At 51.1% G+C, this 20,688-nt stretch overlaps 1 protein-coding gene and 1 non-coding gene across 3 annotated transcripts; one reads left to right on the top strand and one right to left on the bottom strand.

Moving 5' to 3' along the window:
* Window positions 1–3,463: 3,463 nt before the first annotated feature.
* TRNAM-CAU (transfer RNA methionine (anticodon CAU)) lies at window positions 3,464–3,536 on the top strand. The gene has a single exon. It is a non-coding gene; the product is annotated as a tRNA-Met (tRNA).
* A 3,376-nt stretch (window positions 3,537–6,912) lies between these two features.
* TLE7 (TLE family member 7) lies at window positions 6,913–20,322 on the bottom strand. Of its 2 annotated transcripts, none has more exons than XM_072967678.1 (11): window positions 20,215–20,322; window positions 19,853–19,979; window positions 10,252–10,645; window positions 10,111–10,133; window positions 9,890–9,948; window positions 9,190–9,402; window positions 8,841–9,082; window positions 8,510–8,651; window positions 8,209–8,362; window positions 7,594–7,667; window positions 6,913–7,281 (listed from the first exon to the last, which is right to left on the bottom strand). In XM_072967678.1, exons 3-11 carry the CDS (start codon window positions 10,557–10,559, stop codon window positions 7,177–7,179), a joined length of 1,320 nt encoding a protein of 439 aa, XP_072823779.1. In that variant the 5' UTR covers window positions 10,560–10,645; window positions 19,853–19,979; window positions 20,215–20,322; the 3' UTR covers window positions 6,913–7,176. The 2 variants fall into 2 exon arrangements, with proteins under 2 accessions (XP_072823779.1, XP_072823780.1); XM_072967679.1 differs by having other exon boundaries at window positions 20,229–20,320.
* Window positions 20,323–20,688: the final 366 nt, after the last annotated feature.

The following is a 20,688-nucleotide window of genomic DNA, read 5'->3' as shown; positions in this document are numbered from 1 at the left end:
TCACACTCTCGAATTATACCTCGGTTCGACCTTCCAGCAGTCCAGTGGAGTAAATTCAGGTTTGACCACCATTTCACAGGAACAGAGAGATTAAGACAACCAGTCATGGCAGACCTGCGGTGAACAGGGGCATCTCACTCCAGCGGCCATGCACCAGCATCTCCAAGACCCTGGATTCTAAGAGCGCTGTGAGAGGTAGAAAGCACAGCACTACGTCCCCACTCTCTACATTGCACGGCCATAGCCCAGGGTGAATTTACGGGATGCTGGTATCCTAGAGTGGGCTGGAAGGGATTGATCCTATCATTTAGTAGAGGAGAAATAAACCCAGAAAGGGAAGAGACTTTCTCAGGATCGCACAGCCAGTCAGCGTCAAAGAGGAGGTCAGAGTCCAGGCAGGGCTCTTTGCATCCACCTTAATGCATTTGGGAGTTAGAGACAATGCAAGACTGCCCTCTGGTGGAATGGCTGGAAAACTGCAGGCGTCCCTGTCCTGAGACCCCGGGCAGCTTTACTCCGCATTATGATGGATTTCATGACCCTGTCCCTCTCTGGGAGTTTCTCCTTCCTTACTAGTGCCCCTGCAGAATCCTCAGGACTCTATTGATGAAGTCACATCAGGGGTCCTGCATACACAAAGTGGTTTTTCCTCTCACTGCGTCCTTGAAATCAGACTCAAGAAACACCTAGATAGAAATGGCTTTCATGGAGGAGGCACTGGGATGGGTGTGTGGGGACAGAACCTGAGATGATCCTGTCTGTCCCCACAGAGGTCATGACATGTTGGGTGTCTCAGACACAATCTGTGGTGAGAGAGAGCTGGAATGGGATGGGGAAGAACAGAATGCCAACTAAAGAATTAAGAGAGGGACTTGCGGGCATCACATCTGAGCCAAGTGTGAAGTGGAAAGGATTTCAGTAATGAAGAAGATGGTATGAAATTCCCAGGGAAAGAGAGAAGACAGCGCCAGGGCTTCCCCTCATGTTCCCTGGTGCCTGCTCTTCCCCTCAGCACTTCACCCCATGGCCACCAAAGTCCTGGGGTGGCAGGGTCTCCAATGTCCGACTCCTTATAATGCCCGACTCCTTACAATGCCCCTCCCCAGCTGCAGCTGCCTCTTCTCACAGGTCCACCCCTCTGTGGCCTTGGCCATGTCTCCTGCACTCACTCCAGCTCCACCCTGACCCTCAGATCTCTGAGTCCTTTGTAGGCCGGTCTACAGAGAAATCTCCAAGGTAATCAATCAGTAAGCTAAAATTAGTTCCTGTGTACCTGCTGCAAAGGATCCAGAAAGTTCCAAACCAACCTCTGCCCCACAGAAAAAGAAATCATCTAGGGTATGAGTAAGGGTGCGAGGAAGTGATGGAGAGAGAAACATTCTCTGCTAGTTCAGGGCTGCTGCACCAAAGGGGCTCTGTGGATTGCTGACATCGGATTAGGGTGCATGGATAGGTGGGAGGAAGGCAGGAGCAGAGGCTGGGAGGCAGGGAGCCTCTGGAATGGTCTGCAGGACAGCGCAGAGCCTGACTCATCAGACGGGAGGCTGAGGGTTGGCCTTACTGGCGGAGAGCCCTGAGGAACATTTCTCCAAAGGCAGTGAGGAGCCACTCTCAAGACTGGGTGCTTGGACACCTTGAAAAGTATGTTTAAAAGACTCCTGGAACAAATTGTGTCCTTCACACTGCAGCTTCTCAGGGTGGGGAGTGGTGGGTGGAGGGGGCTCTGGCTACACAGCTCTCCTGGCCTCTGGGAACCTGTACTGCCAGGGGGAGCCACCTGTCTCACAGCCAGCTTCTTCCAGTTCTTGGGACGGAATTTGTGCCTCCCCAGGATGACCTGGAGGGGCAGCCACAAGGTCAAGGCTGGGTACTGGCTGAGGGAGAACAGAAGCCAAGCCCTGACTCTGCTCACTGCACAGGCCCGCACCAGCAGTGAGTCCGGCAGGAGATGGCAGCAGATAGTGAGGGTGCCATCCAGAAAACTCCTCTGACCATCCCGCTGAATGTGGTGTTCCCAGGGGTGGCTCAGACCCTGTCCTTGGGTCACAGAGCACCCAGTCAAGGGAAGAGAGGAGTGACACATAGGGAACAATGGAGAACAACCCAGAACTTCAGGATGCGCCACATTGACTAAGTGCCCTCGGAAATCAGAGCAGGAAGAGGAAATTAGCGTGAACAGTTGTCCAAGAGATGACCTGAGCCCTGTGACCAATTCAGCACCAACTCTCTGAAGAGGGCCAGTGAGAGAAGGAGCTAGACCCACCAGATATGAAACTATATTGTTCCCCTGGTGAAAACAAGAATTCTGCAAGGACTGAAAGAAAGAATAAGCTACCCAATCCAAGAATAACCGTTGGGTAAATGGGATGGGGCAACGCTTCCCTCTTTGGTAGCCATCCCCTTCTGGGCACTGGCAGCAGAAATTTCCCTGAGGTAACAAGGAAGGAGTGCTTTTTAAAGGTGTTTATATGTTCTGTCCATCCAACCATCCATCCGTTCACCTATACAACCTGCATTCTTATAACAAAATTTAAAACCCTGCCCAGAGGGAGCGCTGCTACTCTCCCGCCCTTCAAAACACGATGCCCTATATGTAATGAGGAAGAAAAATACTTGAAAGAGAAAACAGCCACAAGGTTTAATAAGCGAATAAGCTGTCAAGTCCAAGGCAACCATAGTTTCTCCCTCCGTTTTCCAACTAAATTCACATCCAAGAGTCTTCTGGAATCTTCTCTCCTTTCTCCCACCTCAGCCCCACCCCCATCCAGGATCAGGCCTGGAGATTTAACGTCGCAAACTCCTCTGCGCGCCCCTCTCCCCGTCCCGCCCCTGCGCGCGCCCGCCCCAGAGCCCCTCCCAGCCCTCAGCGGCACCCCGACACCTACCTGCAGCTGGTGTCGCCCCCTCCGGCTTTCGTCCACCCGGACACTCGCCGTTTGTCATCTCCCGCGCGCTCAAGCGACGGTAACCGTCAGGATCGACGACCTCAGCTTGGTCGGCCGCCTGTACCACCTCCTGCGCTTCGCATCCTCGGCCGCCCGGCCTCTCACCAAAGCCAAAGCTTGCTCTCTGGGTGCCCGAGCCAGTGCGCGGGCGGGGTCACCCCTTGGAGCCCCGGCCCCAGGCAGGCCCTCCAGAGTGTCAGCCCCGCCTACTCCTGCTCAACCCGCAGACCCCCACGGGCCGCGCCTCTTCTCCCTCCTTCCCCAACCCCAGGGTGCGCGGCTGCCCGCGCCTACCTCCTCCTTGGGACCCGCTGCGCTCCCGGCAGGCTCCGGCTGCGGGGCGTGGGCCACCCTCCCTCCGCAACACGGCTCCTCTCCCGGAAGAGCGGCCCTCCTTCCCCACGTGTCCTGGGACCCGCCCTGCGGCTGCTGGGAGACACCGACGCTTGGAATGCGGCTCGGCGGGAGAAAGGGGCCGCAGGCACTTTCTTTAGTGATAAAGAAGGGTACTACCCAGTGCCCTCTTAGCGCAGTGGGCAGCGCGTCAGTCTCATAATCTGAAGGTCCTGAGTTCGAGCCTCAGAGAGGGCACGATATTTTGCTGTGCTATCGCGTAGCATTTTACAGAAATAAGCGTTCTTGAGTGGAGCTTAGACTGACCCCACAGGGGCCCGGCAGGTGGAGGGATGCCCACCCAGACCATTCACTGCAAGCCACAGCCACGAGGAACGATCGTTGTCCCCTTTCCAGTAATAATAAAATAAGATAAAACCCTATAAAGGTGGAAACACACAGCGCTGGCGCGACTGAGGGGAAATAGACATAGAGCTGCTGAGGGGTTCAATTTGCAACATCTGTGAAAAATAATCTTCCAGTCCACTTCCGATCTCCTTTTTCCCCAATTCCCTCTCCTCGGAGAAAGGCCCTGTCTCTGCGTTCTTTTGGGGCTGTCTCGGAGACTATCTTCGCTCTGGTTCAGACCCGGCTTTCAAGAGCAGGGAAGACCTGGACAGTCAGTGACGGTCTCCCACGTGGCCTGGGAGACCAAAGTGGGGCGCGGCATTGATGACCTAGCAATGGCCAAGCTGTAACTATAGCTTTAGCTGAATCCTTTGATTTTTGATTATTGTTTACAGTAAGCTCTTTGTGACTTAGTCTCTATTAAATATTTAGACGTATGTTTCTAAATGTCGAAAATAAGGAAATTTCTATTTTTATTATTTATCTCTATATTAATTGCATTATGGTCATAGAATATATTCTGTAGGAATTAAATACTCTGACATTTATGGCTCAGTTTTTGGTCAAGTTTTGTATTTTTTTGTTCTTATTACCTAGCTTTATTTATATTAGATTAATATCACATTAAATATACTTTTAATAATGAGTTAATAAAATTATATTAATTATAAATATAAGTAATAAAACTAATAATGTCATTATGTATTATTATACTTTATTATTCCAGTATTTTTCCTTTATTATTTGGAAGCTATACCCTCATTTAATATTCTTTTAGTAATTAACCTAGAAATTACAACACTACTCCTTGACTTATCAAGACTACTGTTGGGACTTTTACCTTCTTTGCAAAAAAAAAAAAATTTACAATTCTTTTACTTTATCATTTCCAATTATTACCCTCCCAACTTACTTGCCTTTGTTTTCAATTCTCTTTTTGAATTGCTGGATCATACAGTAGCTCTGTGTTTATCATTTTGAAGAGTTACTGCACTGTTCTCCCGAGTGACTGCAATGTGTTTTACCATCCCACTAGCAAGGTATGGGGGTTTCAATTTCTCCACATCCTCAACATTCATTATTGTCTGTCCTTTTTATTCCAGCCATCCCGGCGCATGTGAAGCGATACCTCACTGTGGGTTTGGTTTGCGTTTCCCTGATGATATTGAGCATCCTTTCCTGTGCATATTGCCATTTGTACACCTTCTTTATAGAAATGTCTGTTCAAATCCTTCGCCCTTTTAAAAACTGGTTTACTTGTCTTTTATTGTTGAGTTGTAAGACTTCTTTACACGCTGGATATAAGTCCCTTACTGGAAACATTTGCAAATGTTTTCTCCCCTTTGGTGGGTTGTCTGTTCACTTTCTTGATGGTTTCTTTTGTAACACTCATTTTTAATTTTGATGAACTTTGTTTTTAAAGAAATAAACATGATAGAGTCGAAGCTCCCTTTTTATCCCTTTATGTCCAATTTCTCTACCTCCCTCCCCAAAGGTTACCACTATTCTGAATTTGATCTTTACAGTTCCCTGCCTTTTTTCCTTTTTAAAATTGTCTATGATATATGTAACATAAAATTTATCATCTTAACCATTTTACAGTGTACAGGTCAATGGCATTAAGCACATCCACATTATTGCACAACTATCACCACCACCTGTCTCCAGAACTTCTTTCTTCTTGCAAAACTGAAACTCTGTAGCCATTAGGCAATAACCTCCCATATCCCCCTCCCCGCAGCTCCTGTCACCACCATTCTACTGTCTGTCTCTATGAATGACCTAAGTACCTCATGAGTGGAACCATACATTATTGTCCATGTCTTATTTCACTCTGCATGTCTTCAAGGTACATCCATACTGTACCATATGTCAGAATTTCCTTCCTTTCAAAGGCTAAATAATTTTCCATTATATATAACAAAACTGCATTTTATTTTACCTACTTATCCATTGATGGACACTTGTTATAGAGACAGTTGGAGGCTGTTTGTTACTACAGCCCAATAGGATAGATCTACTATTGGTCTCCACCCTCTGTATCATATTTTTAAACGGATTCTAAATAAATGTATTATTTAGAGGCTCATTGGCCACAGCAGGACTCAGCAAACTACAGCCAGCAGACCAAATCTGGCCCACTTCCTGTTTTTATAAAGTTTTATTGTCACAGTCACATTCATTTATCTGTTGTCTATGACTGTTTTCATGCTACAACAGCAGAGGTGAATAATTGGGACAAAGAGCATAGGACAAGGCCTAAAATATTTACCATCTGGTCCTTTAAGTACAAGTTGTATATTTCTAGAGCTATAGTTATAGACTCCCAAAAATGTAACAATTCAAATATAAGTTTATTTCTCTTCCATGAAATAATCCAGAGTTGGCAGTTTTTCTCCACGTTTGATTTGTGGACACAGGAGGCTCCCACCTCATTGTTTTGCAATCCCCTAAGGCTCCATATCATTTGCTGGAGCTGGTAGACGGGGACAGAGAACCTGGAGGGGACCCTTACTCCATTAGCCTTGGCCCAGAAATGAGACATGTGCTTCACTCGTAACCCATCAGCAAGAAAAAGGTACCCAACAGGGTCTCGATGCAAAGGATGGTACACTTGGTCCCTGGCTTTGTGCCTCCTCTGGGTAACTTCAAACTACAGACTTTAGCAGGCAGCTGGCTGTCTCAGCCATGCCAACACCAAGCAATGAGGAGGCAGGATGGAAGATTAGAAAGCAGGTCTGTACAGCTTGATTCCGGGAGCTGGGGCTGTGTTGGCCTGGCGAAGGCCAGACAAAATATTATACCCTCAAACAGGAGGTCATTGTCCTGAAATGGAGACAGGCAGATTTTGACTCTTACCAAATGCCAGAATTAGGATCAGGACTTTGAAAGACTCAGACAAAGCGAGGTTTCATCAAGTAGGAAGCTAAAAGGTGAGCTCTCCCTGAGATATGGTTAGGCCAGCTCAAGGAGTCTTCACCTGCATCAAGAGGTGATTGTATCAGTCTACCAACACCTGATACAATCTTACAGTTCATACGTGTACATATTTTGCTTATCAAACTTTCTTAAGATTCCAAGAATTCCCTGGCCCCCCAAAAAGTTATAAACAAAACTAAGTCTGGTCTAAAATTCCTTCCCCACCCTGGAATTTGCTGAATGGAGGCATAAGCAATCCATCACAATGAGTTTGTTATTGGAAATAAATGACCATCTATCCCAGCCATTTCAGGTTTTGCTTTTCTATTTTATTAATTACAAAATCCAGAAATCAGTAGTAGAAAAATAACAAAGGAAAAATTCCTAAGCCATATAATAAAAACCTGGGAGGGAAGGCTAGGTGTGGGCTGGGTGGGAAGGGGAGGACAGATGACTGGCCAGGGAGAAGGTAGAGGCATGGGAGGTACTGAAGTTACCCAGAGCCCTGGGGTCAACCTCTCAGCCCACTGGCCTTCTCTGGGTCTTCATTGTGGACCATGGCTCACAACCTTCAATACAAGAGCTGGTAAACTGTGGCACTGTTCTTAGAGCCGGTGACCAGATACTGGTTGTCAGAAGACACATCACAACACAGGATGTCTGTAGACTCCTCTGCCTGGAAGGAAAGAGGCCACAAGAGGGACGACATGCAGGGGCCAGGCTTGGGCCAGGGATTCACACTTCAGGTGAGGCTGTTTCAAGGCTCCCTATAGACATGAGGCTCGGCTAGACCCCTGGCCAGGTTCAGGGCTCTAGGTGGAGCCCAGGGGTTCACAGGACCTTGAGTCCTCCTTCCCCTCCGATATATCCACTGGCCCTGGATGCTATTTCAGAGGTAGTTTCTAGCACTATCTCTGGGGCCCCACCAAATGGGGACCAGGGCTGTGAGCCCCAAGTGCCTGGGTTGGTGCAGCCCTCCATCCAGTACCTGAAACAACCTCTGCAGAGAAGGTGCAGCAAGGCAGTGGATCGACTCGTCCTGGGTGGTCACAAAATAGCTCCCTGGTGAAGGGAAGACAAATGGAGGGGTCAGAGACCCAGCCTGCATTCTAGTCCCAGCTCAGCTCCCAACCAGACTAGGGCAAGCATCACTCTTTCTCTGCCTCAGGTTCCCCATCTCTAAAACTCAGAGACATGGCCCAAACCACTCCCTCATCTGCCCACACCCTCCGGCCAGGCCTGGGATCACGTTAAGGGTCACTAAACAGAGCAATCATATGGGGCTTCGGGCCTCTTCTGTCTCCTGTGTCTTTGGGCTGTGGTTCCATGTAGGAAGCTACTGTTATCGGCAGAGCCAGAAACAGAGAGGGAGGGCAGCAGAGAAAGAAGGGAGGGAGGGAGCCAGGCTGGCAGGGGGTAAACAGCGGGACCCGGAGGAGGCTGATGTGGGGCGTGTGGGTTGAGGACAGAGGGAAGGTGGGCCCCTGGCCACTGCTGGGGCCTGAGAAGAGGGAGTTAAGAGTCTGAAATAAGACTCTCCAGGTGAGTAGATGCCTTGTAGGGGGACAGGACACCCAGAGGTGTCGCCTGCCTGCTCACTCACCACAGGAGGCAAACTTGAGATTGTGGTGGTGGATGTATTTGTGTAACACAGCTTTAAACTTCTCCTTCCGGTGCGTGTGCAGGATTATGATGTCACTCATTCGCAAGCCCACTAACAACCACTCCTCACTGGGGTCATGCGTGATGCTGAGGATCTGTTTGGAAGGAGGTCTACAGTCAGCACTCAAGGTGCCAGTGCCAGCGTTTGTCCCACCTCTTCCAAGGCGGACCCCGCTCCCGCGGGCACCCACAACTCCCGGTCCCCGGGGCCGCACGCAGCCCGGCGGGGGCCATCCAGGCACCTCATGCTGTAAATCATGTTGCTGCAGCCGCTGGTAGCTCCTCAGGTCCCAGGAATACAGGCTGGTGTCTTCGCCTCCCGTCCAGAACTTATTGCCCGTGATGTCCACACATCGGGACCCATAGATGGGGACTTCATGCTTCCTGGAGGGAAAACTCAGAAGTTCATGCATTGGCTGGACCCCCAGAAGTTGGGGGCCCAGGAAGCCCCTAGATACGTGGCTCAGAGACGTTCTCCACGTTGACTCACCTAGTCCTACTGCTCAGAGGTGAGGTCGGGAAGGGGACACACACTTTCCCAAAGCCTCAGCGTCAAGCCCTCCCCCATCGTACCTGATCAAGATTTGGTTCTGCAAATCCCAGATCTCAACAAATCCTTTGAAACAAGCCAAGCAGATCTGGGCATTGGAGGAGATGGCCAGGGAATAGCACATGGGGCCCGTGGAGGCCAGCTGTGCCCTGATGCGAGGGGTGGGTGCTAGGTCCCACAGAGTCAGGGTCTGGGACAGACCCCCCGTGATCAACCTCTGCTCATCTGGGAACAGCTTGCAGGTGAGGACACAGTTCTGATGGTCCTGTAGGAACAGTTTACACTCTCATATCACCTTCTGGAAGCATGGGCTCCGAGTGTCAGGACAGAGGTCATGTCTGGGCTCCCCCAGTCTTCCTGATGACCCCTCACCTGGAGGTTGAGCTGGGCCTGGGGGGCCTGGTCCCAGGCGTGCAGGGCACTCTCGTTCCACACTCTGATGTAGCCATGGCCGCACGTGTACACGTGGTGAGTAGAGCCGCTGACGGCCACAGCATAGACTTTCTTTCCGTGGTGGAGTTTGCCAACCTTCCAGGACCCACGTGGAGTCCTCTGCCTGACCACTGCTTCGTCTGGAATGGGAGGCTGGGTGGCCAGGAGAGGGTCATAGCCTAGACTTGCCTTTACCCACAGCGGGGACAGCCTGCCCTGCCCTCTGACTCAATTCCTAAGCCTTCATCCGACAGCTCCTCTCTGACCCCAGACAGAGAACTGTGTCCTCATCTGGAGTCCCCATACCATTGACTCCCTCTGCACGAGCCCAGGTTTCCCTCCTTGGTAACAGGCCACGTTCTGAGATAATTCTGAGCACCAGCCATGAGAGGAGGGCCCAGCTCAGAGTCCCCTAGGATGGAACTATGGAAGTGACATTGTGAGCTGAAGCCCCACACTTGGTGATGGGAGAAGGGTAGCCCAGGTCAAAAGAAGCAGGGAGTCCCGTGCACCCACCACCTGTGGGAGAGAGAGTGGGGATGTGGACACACCGCACGCCCTCATCTTCTTCCTACTAGCTTCTTGCTTGGTGGATAACAAGAAGGGAAAGATGTCATATTAAAAAAAAAAAAAGACTTACAATTGCTCTGAGCAATGACCGGACTTCTTCACTGGGAGGAGGTGAAGGACAAAGCTGAGCTGCAGGGAGAGAGCAGCAGAGAGGGTGTCTGGCAGCAGCAGCATCACAGGATCCAGGGAGAAGGCTGCCCTCCTGACCCAAGATCTCATTCCTGGTCCCCCATCCGAGGCCCAGCCTTGGGTTACACCGAGCCTGCCCACATCATCCCAGCTGGGACTTACCAAACCCGAGTCCTGGTGGGGAGCTGTGACACATGGAGGAGACAGGGAGAAGACAGGGCATGAGATGGAGAGCTCCTGCTGGGATTCCTTGCCCCAGGCCATTCCCCACCCCCCTCCAAGTCTTGTTCAGGTGAGACCTACCTGGGGCCAGGCTCTGCTTCTTCTGATTCCACCTCAGAGAACCAAGGGACCTGCAGCTCAGATCTGTCAAGGGCCTGGGGGACCCACTGCTGTGGAGTCACACAGCTCACCTCCTGAAAAACTGGCCCACATTGTGCCAGGGAGCCAGGGAGCTGCTGCAGGGGACCACACACCTCATCCAGCTGAGATTGTGTGTGATGTTCATGCTGAGAGGAAATGCCAGGGCTTTCTGGCACACTCCCCCTCTCCTCCGGGTCATCATAAATCGTGAGTATACTGAACGAGGCCTCTTCCTTCTCTTCACTCATGTCCGTCGACTGGCAAAGTGCCTGAGCCACCTGGTTCTAGGGCTTGAGATCACACTCACCCCTGGGTTCCCAATATGTCCCGATTCCTGTAGCAAGAGAGGGAACAGATGCCAACGTGCAGATGTGCTGTTCAAGTCTATTGAGAAGGCTCAGAGAACACCCCTCTTAGGGAGAGGATTCAAAAGTGGTGACCGACTAACTTCTGATACTACATGTTGGCAGTGATGGTATTAAGGGTGAAATTCCACACAGGCATCTTGAGATGTTAGGACCAGGTGTTATGTTTTTCATTCTAGACACGCGGACTGCATTTCCTGTCCTCTAAAATCAAACTCACCCTTTCATCTGCCCGGATACTTTTCAAACGAGGGCTCATCCCCCGTGTGAATGAAACGTGAGGCCACAGGAAACTCCACACACATCTCAGGGTCTCTCTCCCCCTGGAGGGGACAGTGTGGGAAAACTCAATGGTCATGCAAAAAAGACATTCCATTTGGATGGCGCAAGGCTGCAGAATGATGAAGAGATTGGCTGGTGGGGATTTCATCTCTCCTATCCTCGGGGATAATTCTGAGAACTGTATGGAATCACATGTACAGAATACTCCAAGTCAGATAAGGACAGTGACAAACACTCAATGCATGGCAGACTGTGTCTATCTGTGGACTATGGCAGGGACCAGAGCTTTGAGGATTTAGGGCAGACCCAAATGTCTTCCTTCAGGAAGCTTCCATCACAGGGACAAGAGGGCAGATAGCACTGGGGAGAGGACCTTCCAACTGGAACCAAGACCTTGATGACCAGGCTCAATCCTTGGCTCTCACACACCCCTCTCCACGAATGCTCAGCAGTCACCCTGGGGGCCCCCAGGCTGCCTGCCCTTGGGAAGATGTGGGGACAGCATATGGCCAGACTCCACTACTCTTGACACTTGTAGGTCTCATGGTGTCTGTGGTCCTGAAATTTACCTAGCTTGTCCTATGTCATCTGCAAAGTTGTGTGGGCTGTGTTTTACAGGTTTTAATAACTGAAGCTCAGACTGAGTGAGAAAGCAGCTAGAAAGCACTGAGAAGAGGTTCAAATCCTGCCCTGCCTGGCTCTCAACAGCCTCCTTTCCTACCTCCCCATCAGAGGAAGGGAGGCAACATCCACTGCAGTTACAAATGCGGCCAGTGACCCTCTGAGCCAGCACTCTTACTTTTAGGACTTTATCCTAAAGGTGCCCCTGAATGTAAGGCATATTATCTCTGTCTAAGCTGAAGCATCACAGCTTTGCTTGGTAGCAGATGACTGGACAAACCCAAAATCCACAGGAAGGGACCCATGAAATAAGTCGGTGTATGCACGAAGTGCAATTCGATGCAACTGTTAAAAATAACAAGAACACCAATGCCTGGAAGTCGGAAATTCCAAGGTAAGTTAATGGGGGAGGGTGGATTCAATTCCAAGGTAAGTTAATGGGGGAGGGTGGATTCAATTCCAAGGTAAGTTAATGGGGGAGGGTGGATTCAATTCCAAGGTAAGTTAATGGGGGAGGGTGGATTCAATTCCAAGGTAAGTTAATGGGGGAGGGTGGATTCAATGCGCACAGCGCTGATGTAAAAGAAGGACGGAAATCAGAACCTACCTTTGCATATGTTTGTATGCACATAGGAAATTAGGAAGGGCATTGCCTTTGGGAATAGAAACTGACAAAGAGTAAAGAAGAATGGAAGGGAGATTCGTCACTGCGGAACTTGGGAGAATTCTTGCATATTTGTGGCTATTTGAACCTAAATTAAAAATTGTTGGACGATGAGCTTTTTTCTCAGCCAAGTCCTTTTTCTCTCATCTTCCCCCCAAATGACGATTTGGGCTCCTTGTGGTTCTTACTTACTTGTTTAAATAATTTAACAAATTTGCCCGGAGGTGAATCAGGCCCCTTTACCTGGGCCGGCTCGGCCCTGGGGAGGGTGAAAGCGCCCACATTCCTGGCCCAGCCTGAAGAGGGTGGACAAGAGGGATGGGGAGCTGCCCAGGCCCAAGCTGGGTGAGGCTGAAAGGCAGGGAGGCCATTTCACCAGGATTTCATGGATGCAGAGAATTTCATCCTAAGAATAAGACAAGGCTTCTACAAAGTGTATCAGGGAGACTCAATATCCCCCTCCTTTCTACCCCCAGAGCTGGAATACAGGCAACTCTCTTTCTCAAGCTTCAACACAAAATACCTGCGCCGGGTCCACCCTGCCAGCAAGGCGAGCACTGACCATTCCCCCGTGGCGTGAAACTCACCTCTGACGGCAGAAGGTCCAACCCTGGAGACGGGAGGAGCTGCCCCTCAGCTAGTGCTGGGAACCCCTTCCTCCAGCCCCATCCCTCCCACACCCAGACCCCTTCTCCTGCAGGGCTGTGGGTTTTATACTAATTGGTAATCAAGCTCAGGGGCAGGACCCGGTCAGGTATAGGGCCCGGACTGGCTCATCAGTTACCGGGCGTGGCCTCAACCACCACCTACCACAGGGCCACCCGCTGGGCTATCACTTCCCGTAAGACTGGAATCCATGGATGAGGGGGTAGACAGGGATCTGCCAGGGAAATTCACAGTGGGAGGTGAGGTGGAGTGAGCAACTTTTCAGGGGATGAGTCTTTGGGTTGGGTTCAGGTGGCCCCACAAGAGCCGGTGTTTGAGCAAAGGTGGAAACTTAGGTTGAGCTATACCCAAGAGCCCTTTCAAATTCCCTTCTCCAGGTGAGTCCTGGCTCCAGAAGGCCGGCTCTGGGATCCTTCATTTCTCACTGGTGTCTCTGTAAGTGACGGCCAGGGGAAACTTCTTTTCTGCGGGAGCTTCGTCCAGGGGTCCTGACATTGGAGCCCTCACATTACCCTGGAGGGCTTGTTGAAACAGAGCACCAGGCCCACCCCCAGGAGATCCTGATTCTGTGGGCCTGGGGTGGGGCCTCTGTATCTCTAGCAAGATTCTGGGTGAGGGTATCATTGCTGCTGCTGGTCTGGGGACCCCAGCTGAGAAGCACTGCCCAACCCCTCTGCCTGGTGGTCCCTTTCTGGCAGGAGGCGAAGGGGTGGTGAGGCTGGATCCTCTTCTGCTCTACTCCCCAGATTCACCTCCTGCCACTGGCCCACCCCCTTAATGAACATACTCTTTCTTCTAGGCTGGCTTCCTTCTCACTCATTGGCTTCCTTCTTTTGAAGCAGATGTCCTAAAATGGCTGATACTTAGAAATCTTTGATCGCCCCTGACCTCCAATCTCCAATGCTCTCGGTCTCTCCCTTTCTCTCTTACCCCTCAGGTACACAGCCCTTGTCGCCAAAACTGTTATGACTGCCTATGGTGTTCCAAACAATGGCTGGTATTTAAGACCCGTCCCCATCCAGGCCCAGCCTGTTCTTACTTTTCCCATGATTGTACCCTAACCTGACATCCAGTGTACTTGGCTGTACATTTCCACCTTCATGCTTCACTCATGCTGTTCCCTCATCCAGGAATGCTGTTCCCTGCCCACTTATGTATCAAACATGTGCTCCCATAAACTCTGAGCACCGTACCAGGGCCTGTGCACAGTGCCAGAGACCAGAGATCGGCCTTAGACCCGGCCCAAGTCCTCAGGGAGCTTCAATTTGAGAAAGGGGCATGGTCTTCATAGACACATAACTCCCCATCTGACACTTGATCCATTTTTGGAAAATTATCTCATTTTTTATTCTCACAGGAAATTCAACAGTGAGGGACACCAGCATGGATTTGATCCTCAATCTGGAAATCTGAGAATTAATTCAGGGAGTCAGAACCTTGGAGAGACTTGTCTAAGATCTCACTAAAGAGGTGGAAGAGCAAGGATCCAGGCCTATATGATGTTTGTGGGAGAGGCGTACTGATTCATAGGAGCTCTTGCTCTATGTGCTGAACACAAACCCTTCTACCAATGTTTATTTATTTATTTTTAGAGAAGGTACTGGGGATTGAAACCAGGACCTCCTGCATGCTAAGCATTTGCTCTACCACTTGAGCTATACCCTCCTCTTCTAGGTCTCTCAATGGTGTCTTCAGATGAACAGAAGTTCTCGATTTTTAATTCAATCTAGTTCATCTTTTAAAGTTCATTCTTGTAGAATCTTATTTAGGAAATATTTGCTGCCCCCAGTATCATGATGATATGCTCCTCTGTTTTCTTCTAGAAGCTTCTCTACTTTACCTTTCACATCTGGATCTATGAAATTGGGAATTTGGCACTACCTAGAAAGGGTTGCAGGGAATACAAAGGGTGCAGGAATAGAAGCCTGGACCCCTCTCAATGGAAGGCAGTGGGGGCAGGGATGAGGAGCCCAGCCATTCCATCAAACTGCCCTGATTGGAAGCCCAGGCGTGCCACTTCCAAGCATCAGGAGCTTTGACAGGTTGCCTGCCTGCCTGTGCCTCAGTTTTCTCATCTGTAAAATGGAGATGATGAAATGACATTCCTCCTAAAGCTATGGTCAGACCTGGGAGTTAACAGGGCTTTGATTATGCCAGGCTTAAAATAAATGCTCATTTAGGGTTAGCAATTCTTAGGGGACTGAGGAAGGGGAAAGAAAAAGCGTGGTGAGAGGCCAGGGGGAGGACCCCAGTGGTCAGCGAGGCAGCCCATGGAGGAGAGGGTTTCTAGAAGGGGCATAAGTTCTGGATCATAATCCAGAGCACTGGTGGGCTCTGGACAAGCAATTGCTGCACTATCACAGCCCACTTTCATAGCTGACCCAGAGGGGTGGTTTCCACTGAAGGAAACTAAAGCTTAGAGAGTTTAAGTAACTTGCTCAAGATCACACAGCAAGGAAGAGTTGGAATTAGGGTTTGAGGCCAGGTTCACACAACCCCACACAGCCCTCCACCAGGCTGCAGGAGACAGAGGAAGATGACAGGAACGGGGGGCCACTTGGCTACAGCAGTCTGGACGGGTGGTTTCTGGGCACTCTTGGGCCAGATGCTAGATTGTTAAGCATCAAATTGTCAGCCACTGATAAGAATGTAAGGGGGGGTGCAGAATTCTCAACTGAGACATCTGGACAAAAGGAAAAATGGGGCAGCCTGAGGGGTACAGAGTCAAAGAGAACAGTGGTTCTCAAACTCTGAGGCAAGTTCAAGTAACCTGGGTACTTTTAAAATACCGATGCTCAGGTATCTGGGTCCCCCACCCCTTTTCTATTTAATTACTAGGGATGCAGACTGGTCATCAGATTTTTTCAGACCTCCCCCTATGATTCCAATTCTAAAGCTAAGGTTGGGAACTGTTGGAGCAGAGAGTTCTGTAAAGAAGGAAACATGGCAAAGAGGAGAGGAAGCTGGTGGGAGATACTGAAGAGGCTGGAGGTGGAGGGACAGAACTGATGAAGAATCCTGGGGTCCTGGGAGTGGTTGAGGGGCAGGACACAGAAGGAATTTAGTTTAAGATGGAAAGGGGAAATGAACACAAAAAAGAATGGAAAACCCAGCTGAGGAAAAACAATACGGCCTCATTGTCCCTCAATCCCATCTGTGGATGGAAGCACCAGCTTGAGCCCAAGCTGTGCCCTGGCTGAGGGTTGGCTGCACATCACCAACTGGTGGGACTAAAAATGTCTGAACTGGGGTGGAGGCGCTTCTGGGCAGAGGAAGCAAATGGGGCCCTGCCAGCAATCAGATACATCTGCACATCCACCCACGTGCCCATCACCTTTCCCACCAAGTGACCAGACAGTCTGCAGTGTTTTATTGAGGTCTCAGCTATGCTGGGCTCTGAGGATTCAAAGCTGAGCCTATAGACCTGACCTTGACCCTTATGGGTTTCAGTCTTTGAAACTGACAGTTGAGCTGGCAATTATAAATCAGAAGGGTAAAGTGACTTGATGGGAGGGGGAGGTTGTGATGGGGGAGCACAGAGAAGGGGCACAGAACCCCAGTGTGAAAGGGTGTGAGGCATCAAGGATGGGAGAGGTTAGTGGCAGGAGTGGGGTGGAGGAGAGCATAGGTGAATGTTCTAGGCAGAGAAGAGCAGGTGCACAGGTTGGAAGGAGAAGGGTCTTTTAGCAATTGGGAGAATTTTCTAGAGGACAAAGCATAGATGGTGTGTGTTTGGGGAGCAGGGAGGGAAGGGATATGTGCTCTGTTCTAGAGAGAGCGGGAGGTACTGAGGGGTTCTGAGCTGGGGGAGACATGATCAGACTTGATTTTGGGAAGGACTCAGCCTACTCAGTAGATAAACTGGAGGAAGGGGCAATATTGGATTCTGGGAAACCAGTTAAAAGAGAAGATGCTCAACATCACTAGTCGTAAGGAAAATATAAACTCAAACCACAATGAAGTACCGCTTCCCACCCACTGGGATGGTTATAACAGCAACAACAACAAAACTACAGAAAATAATCAGTGTTGGTGAGGATGTGGAGAAACTGGAACCCTTGGACATGGCTGACAGGAATGTAAAATGGTGCAGCCACTGTGGAAAACAGTTTGGCGGACCCTCAAAAAATTACACATCAAATTATCCTATGACCCAGCAATTCCACTTCTAAGTAGATCCCTAAAAGAATTGAAAACAGAGACACAACAGATTTTTGTACGCTAGTGTTCACAGCAGCATTATTCACAAAAGCCAACAGGTGCAAACAACCCAAGTGTTCATCAGCCCATGGATAGATAAACACAATGTGGTATAGCTATACAAAGAAGTGTTAGCCACCAAGAAAAAGACAAGAAGTATGGATACATGCTACAACATGGATGATCCTTGAAAAGATTACACTAAGTGAAAAAAGCCAGACGCAACGACTCCACTTACATGAAACACCCAGCCAGAATAGGCAAATCCATAGAGACAGAAAGCAGGTTACTGGTTTCCAGGGGCTAGAAGTTGGAGGTTTGGTGAGTAACTACTTAATGGGCATGGGGTTCCTTTTGGGGTGATGAAAAGTTCTGAAACTAGATAGTAGTGATGAGTGCCAACACTGTTGTGCCACTGGACTGGACTCTTTAAATGAGTTAAAATGGTAAATTTTATGTTATGTTAATTCATGCTACCACAATTAAAAAAAAAACAAAAACAAAAACAGACCTTGTGTCAATGAGTTAGAGGCCTTGCAAGTCCCAATAGCATTTTTCCTTCTTCCTCTTCATCCACCAAACCCCAGGGAGTTAAGCTGATGGTTTTCTTACCTTTGCTCCCCTTAAAGAGCCAGCCAACTGCAGGTGCCCCTGCCCAAAGACCGTGGCCAGCTATAGTCAAATGGGGCAGGGGTGGGGAACCCTAGCATCTGGAGGGCGAACACTGAGGCCAGAGGTTGGATCATCAGAGCCAGACCTTAAAACATCAGCCCCCAGATCTTTCTTTGGGGTGCTGGAGCGCCCTCTGGTGAGCAATCGGAGAGCAACCCAATTCTAATGTCAGCTCTGAGACTTTCGCGCTCGTAGCCTAGTGCACTTGATAGTTGTGCTCAGGGTAGTGCTCCGCCATCTCGGAATTTCTCTTTCCGCACTAGAGCCCCCGGGGAATTTACCTGCGCGCCTGTCGTAGATGAAAATGCATAAACTATATAAACACAGGCACAGAACACTTCTTCCCTTCCTGATTGACTGATATCATCCACTCAAGAAATTATTCACGAGCAAGGTCGGGCCTGTCTCAATGAATTACCCCCAAAAAGCTTGTGGTTAACAGGGCGGGCCGGGAAGACAGCAGCTTCAAGTAGAGAGGACAGAGACTGGTAAAGATTAGCTTCACCTGGAGCTAAGCGCAGAGAGCTGGCGGACGACACAGGGCAAGGGATCCAAAGTCAACCAAGAAGGTCAAGGCCAGCAAAGGAGACGTGGCCTTTGGCTGAGCTCAGTGTGAAGGAAGAGGGGGGAGTCCTCCGAATAGAAAAGACAATGCATGCAATCGGCAGGCTCCTTCATGTCTGGTCCCTGTGCTTCCCCTCTCTTCCTCCCTCCCTGTCATGGGGAGCCTCTAACTCAACATTCCTTACCATGGGCTCTTACCAGGAGAGCATGGTGGCGGGTCCTACCCCCGACTAACCACCAATCTTGTATGGTTCTTCCTACTCATCTCAAGCCCGCTGCCTAGCTATGTAATGCTTGGATTCTGAATCCCGCGTTCCACTTTCCATCCTGGATTGACTCTTACCTCCCAAAGGACGTTTAAGCAAAACTCCCTTCCCGCCACTCCCAGGGGCCCGTTGGCAACCACCCTCTCCTCACAGTCCCACAGCAGCTCTACTTATGCGCATTTACAACATGGGCCTCTAAGATGTCACTGAGGAAAAAATAGGTTATGCTTCTTTTAAGAAATGTTTGCAACACGCAGGCTTAACTGTTCTGAGCGTCCTTCGGACTCTGGCCTGCAGGCGACAATTTTTGGCCCCAGCCCAGCTTCGGGTGGTCAGGGGCCCCTACAGGCCTTCCGGGTCTCTAAGATCGTGTCCACTCCCACCGCTACCGCCACCCCGCCGGTCCACAGATATTTCTGCCGAGAGTTCAGAACAGGCTGCCCCAGGACTGCTAGGGATAAGGGCAGGGAGGGCTTGCCGGCGCCAAGGGGACCCGGGCAGCCTCACGGTCGTTTTCTTCCCGCGCTGCAGTGAGCAGACCGGCCGCCAGGGGCAGCAGGGGGCCCAAGCTGGCGCCCAGTGCCTCCTAATGGCTTCTCGCGCCCATAGCGCCGGCCTCGGGGCCCTGGACGCGCAGGCCCGGCCTTCCCACTCCTTCTCACCCCGAGGCCAAAACGGGGTCCCAGGGCGAGAAGGCGCGCGCCCAAGGCGGGCGGGGAGGGAGAAGGCTCCCGGAAGGCCACCGCCTGGCTGCCCGCGCCACACACCTGCGGCTCAGGGCGGGTGGGACCCAGAGCCTCGGGTCCCCACCTGGAGCACGTGGGCTCTGGCCGCCCGGGCCACGCATGGCTGGCAGACGCGGAGCCAGTGGCAGGACGATCCCTTACCGTGGCGGGCGGAGGAAACCAGCAGAGAGAGGCGCTTGCGGCTGAGCCGCCAGGAGGGCTTCCTGGAGGCTGGGCTTGGGCTGAGTGTGGGTGGGATTTCAGTGGCCCGGAGGAGGTGGGGGCTTCTCTTCAGGAGCCCTGGAGCCACCTGGGGACCAGCGTGGCGAGCGCTGGGAGGGGAGCTCGGGCCACAGGCAGCCTGGGAGTAGGCGGAGGACGCAGGGCCCTGCGGAGTGGGCTCAGACCCGGGCAGGCGCCCCGGGATCCCTGCGAGGTGTTGGATTTGCTGGGATCACGTGGTCTGCAGGGCGAATGGGGCCTGAGAGTCGGCGGAAGGGGCTGCAGGGAGCTCACCCAGGAGAAAACCGAGGTTCACTCATCCCAGGTTCCTCAGCACTTGGTAAACCCTGGCCTGTGGAGGGGTCTGCAAACGTTCAGTTGAATTGAATGGACTGTGTCAGGGAAGCAGTGTCCTCAGTTCCTTGTCAGGAGAAAGGAGAGCAGACAGAACGGGATTGTGATCTGGGGAGAATGGGGACTTCAAAGAGGACATAAAAGTGTCCTGAAGCCTCTTCTCAACTCCCGCCCCACCACAGGAGAGGGCTGCCAGCCCAGAGGGAGCTGGGCTGAGCCTCGTGTTCCCCCAGATAACACCTGAAGCCCTGACTCCACCCACCACAGACCTCCCAGACCTGCCCTGTTTAGGCCTCTCTCACCAGGCTCCCCTGACCTGCTGAGTGCCCTGCAGCAGCCGTGTTTTCCTCTGAGCCTCAGTTTCCCCTCCTGACCCAGACAGGGCAGGACCAGATGTTCTCTGAGGGCCCTTCCAGTGTGACAGGCTGGGCTGGGAGGGTGCCCTGTGCTGCTGACGTGGACTGAGAGAGAAACCTTATTTCTGGCCTTTCCAGGCTCATGTCTCCCATTCATAAGAGTAGTGCTTTTGTGAGGGGACAGGGGTCTCCAGTGCAATGGCTCCTCTTTGTCGTCATAAGGCCTCCACTGGACCCAGGCAGCTCTTGGCTGGAATAGTGAACACCGAGGCCACAGGGTGTCAGGACTCCTGGGCAATGAGGCCACGTGACTTTGACACTTTGAAGGTGTCTAACTGCCTTCTTCACCCTTACATCCTTGGGATCTGAACAGAAGGACCTGCCCTGGACAGTAACAAAGCTACAAAGAGGGAAAAAATC

This window comes from Vicugna pacos, chromosome 9 (genome assembly GCF_048564905.1).
Source record: "Vicugna pacos chromosome 9, VicPac4, whole genome shotgun sequence".
In the NCBI taxonomy this organism is placed as follows: Eukaryota; Metazoa; Chordata; class Mammalia; order Artiodactyla; family Camelidae; genus Vicugna; species Vicugna pacos.
This window is presented reverse-complemented; position numbering and strand designations above follow the sequence as displayed.

Excerpts from the sequence above, each read along its gene's own strand:
- TLE7 (XM_072967678.1), bottom strand. The coding sequence starts at position 10,559 with ATGAGTGAAGAGAAGGAAGAGGCCTCGTTCAGTATACTCACGATTTAT. Across the intron at positions 7,668-8,208 it reads TCTCAAGTTTGCCTCCTGTG|GGAGCTATTTTGTGACCACC; the intron begins GTGAGTGAGCAG and ends TCCCTTCACCAG. Across the intron at positions 7,282-7,593 it reads CTCTGCAGAGGTTGTTTCAG|GCAGAGGAGTCTACAGACAT; the intron begins GTACTGGATGGA and ends CTTTCCTTCCAG.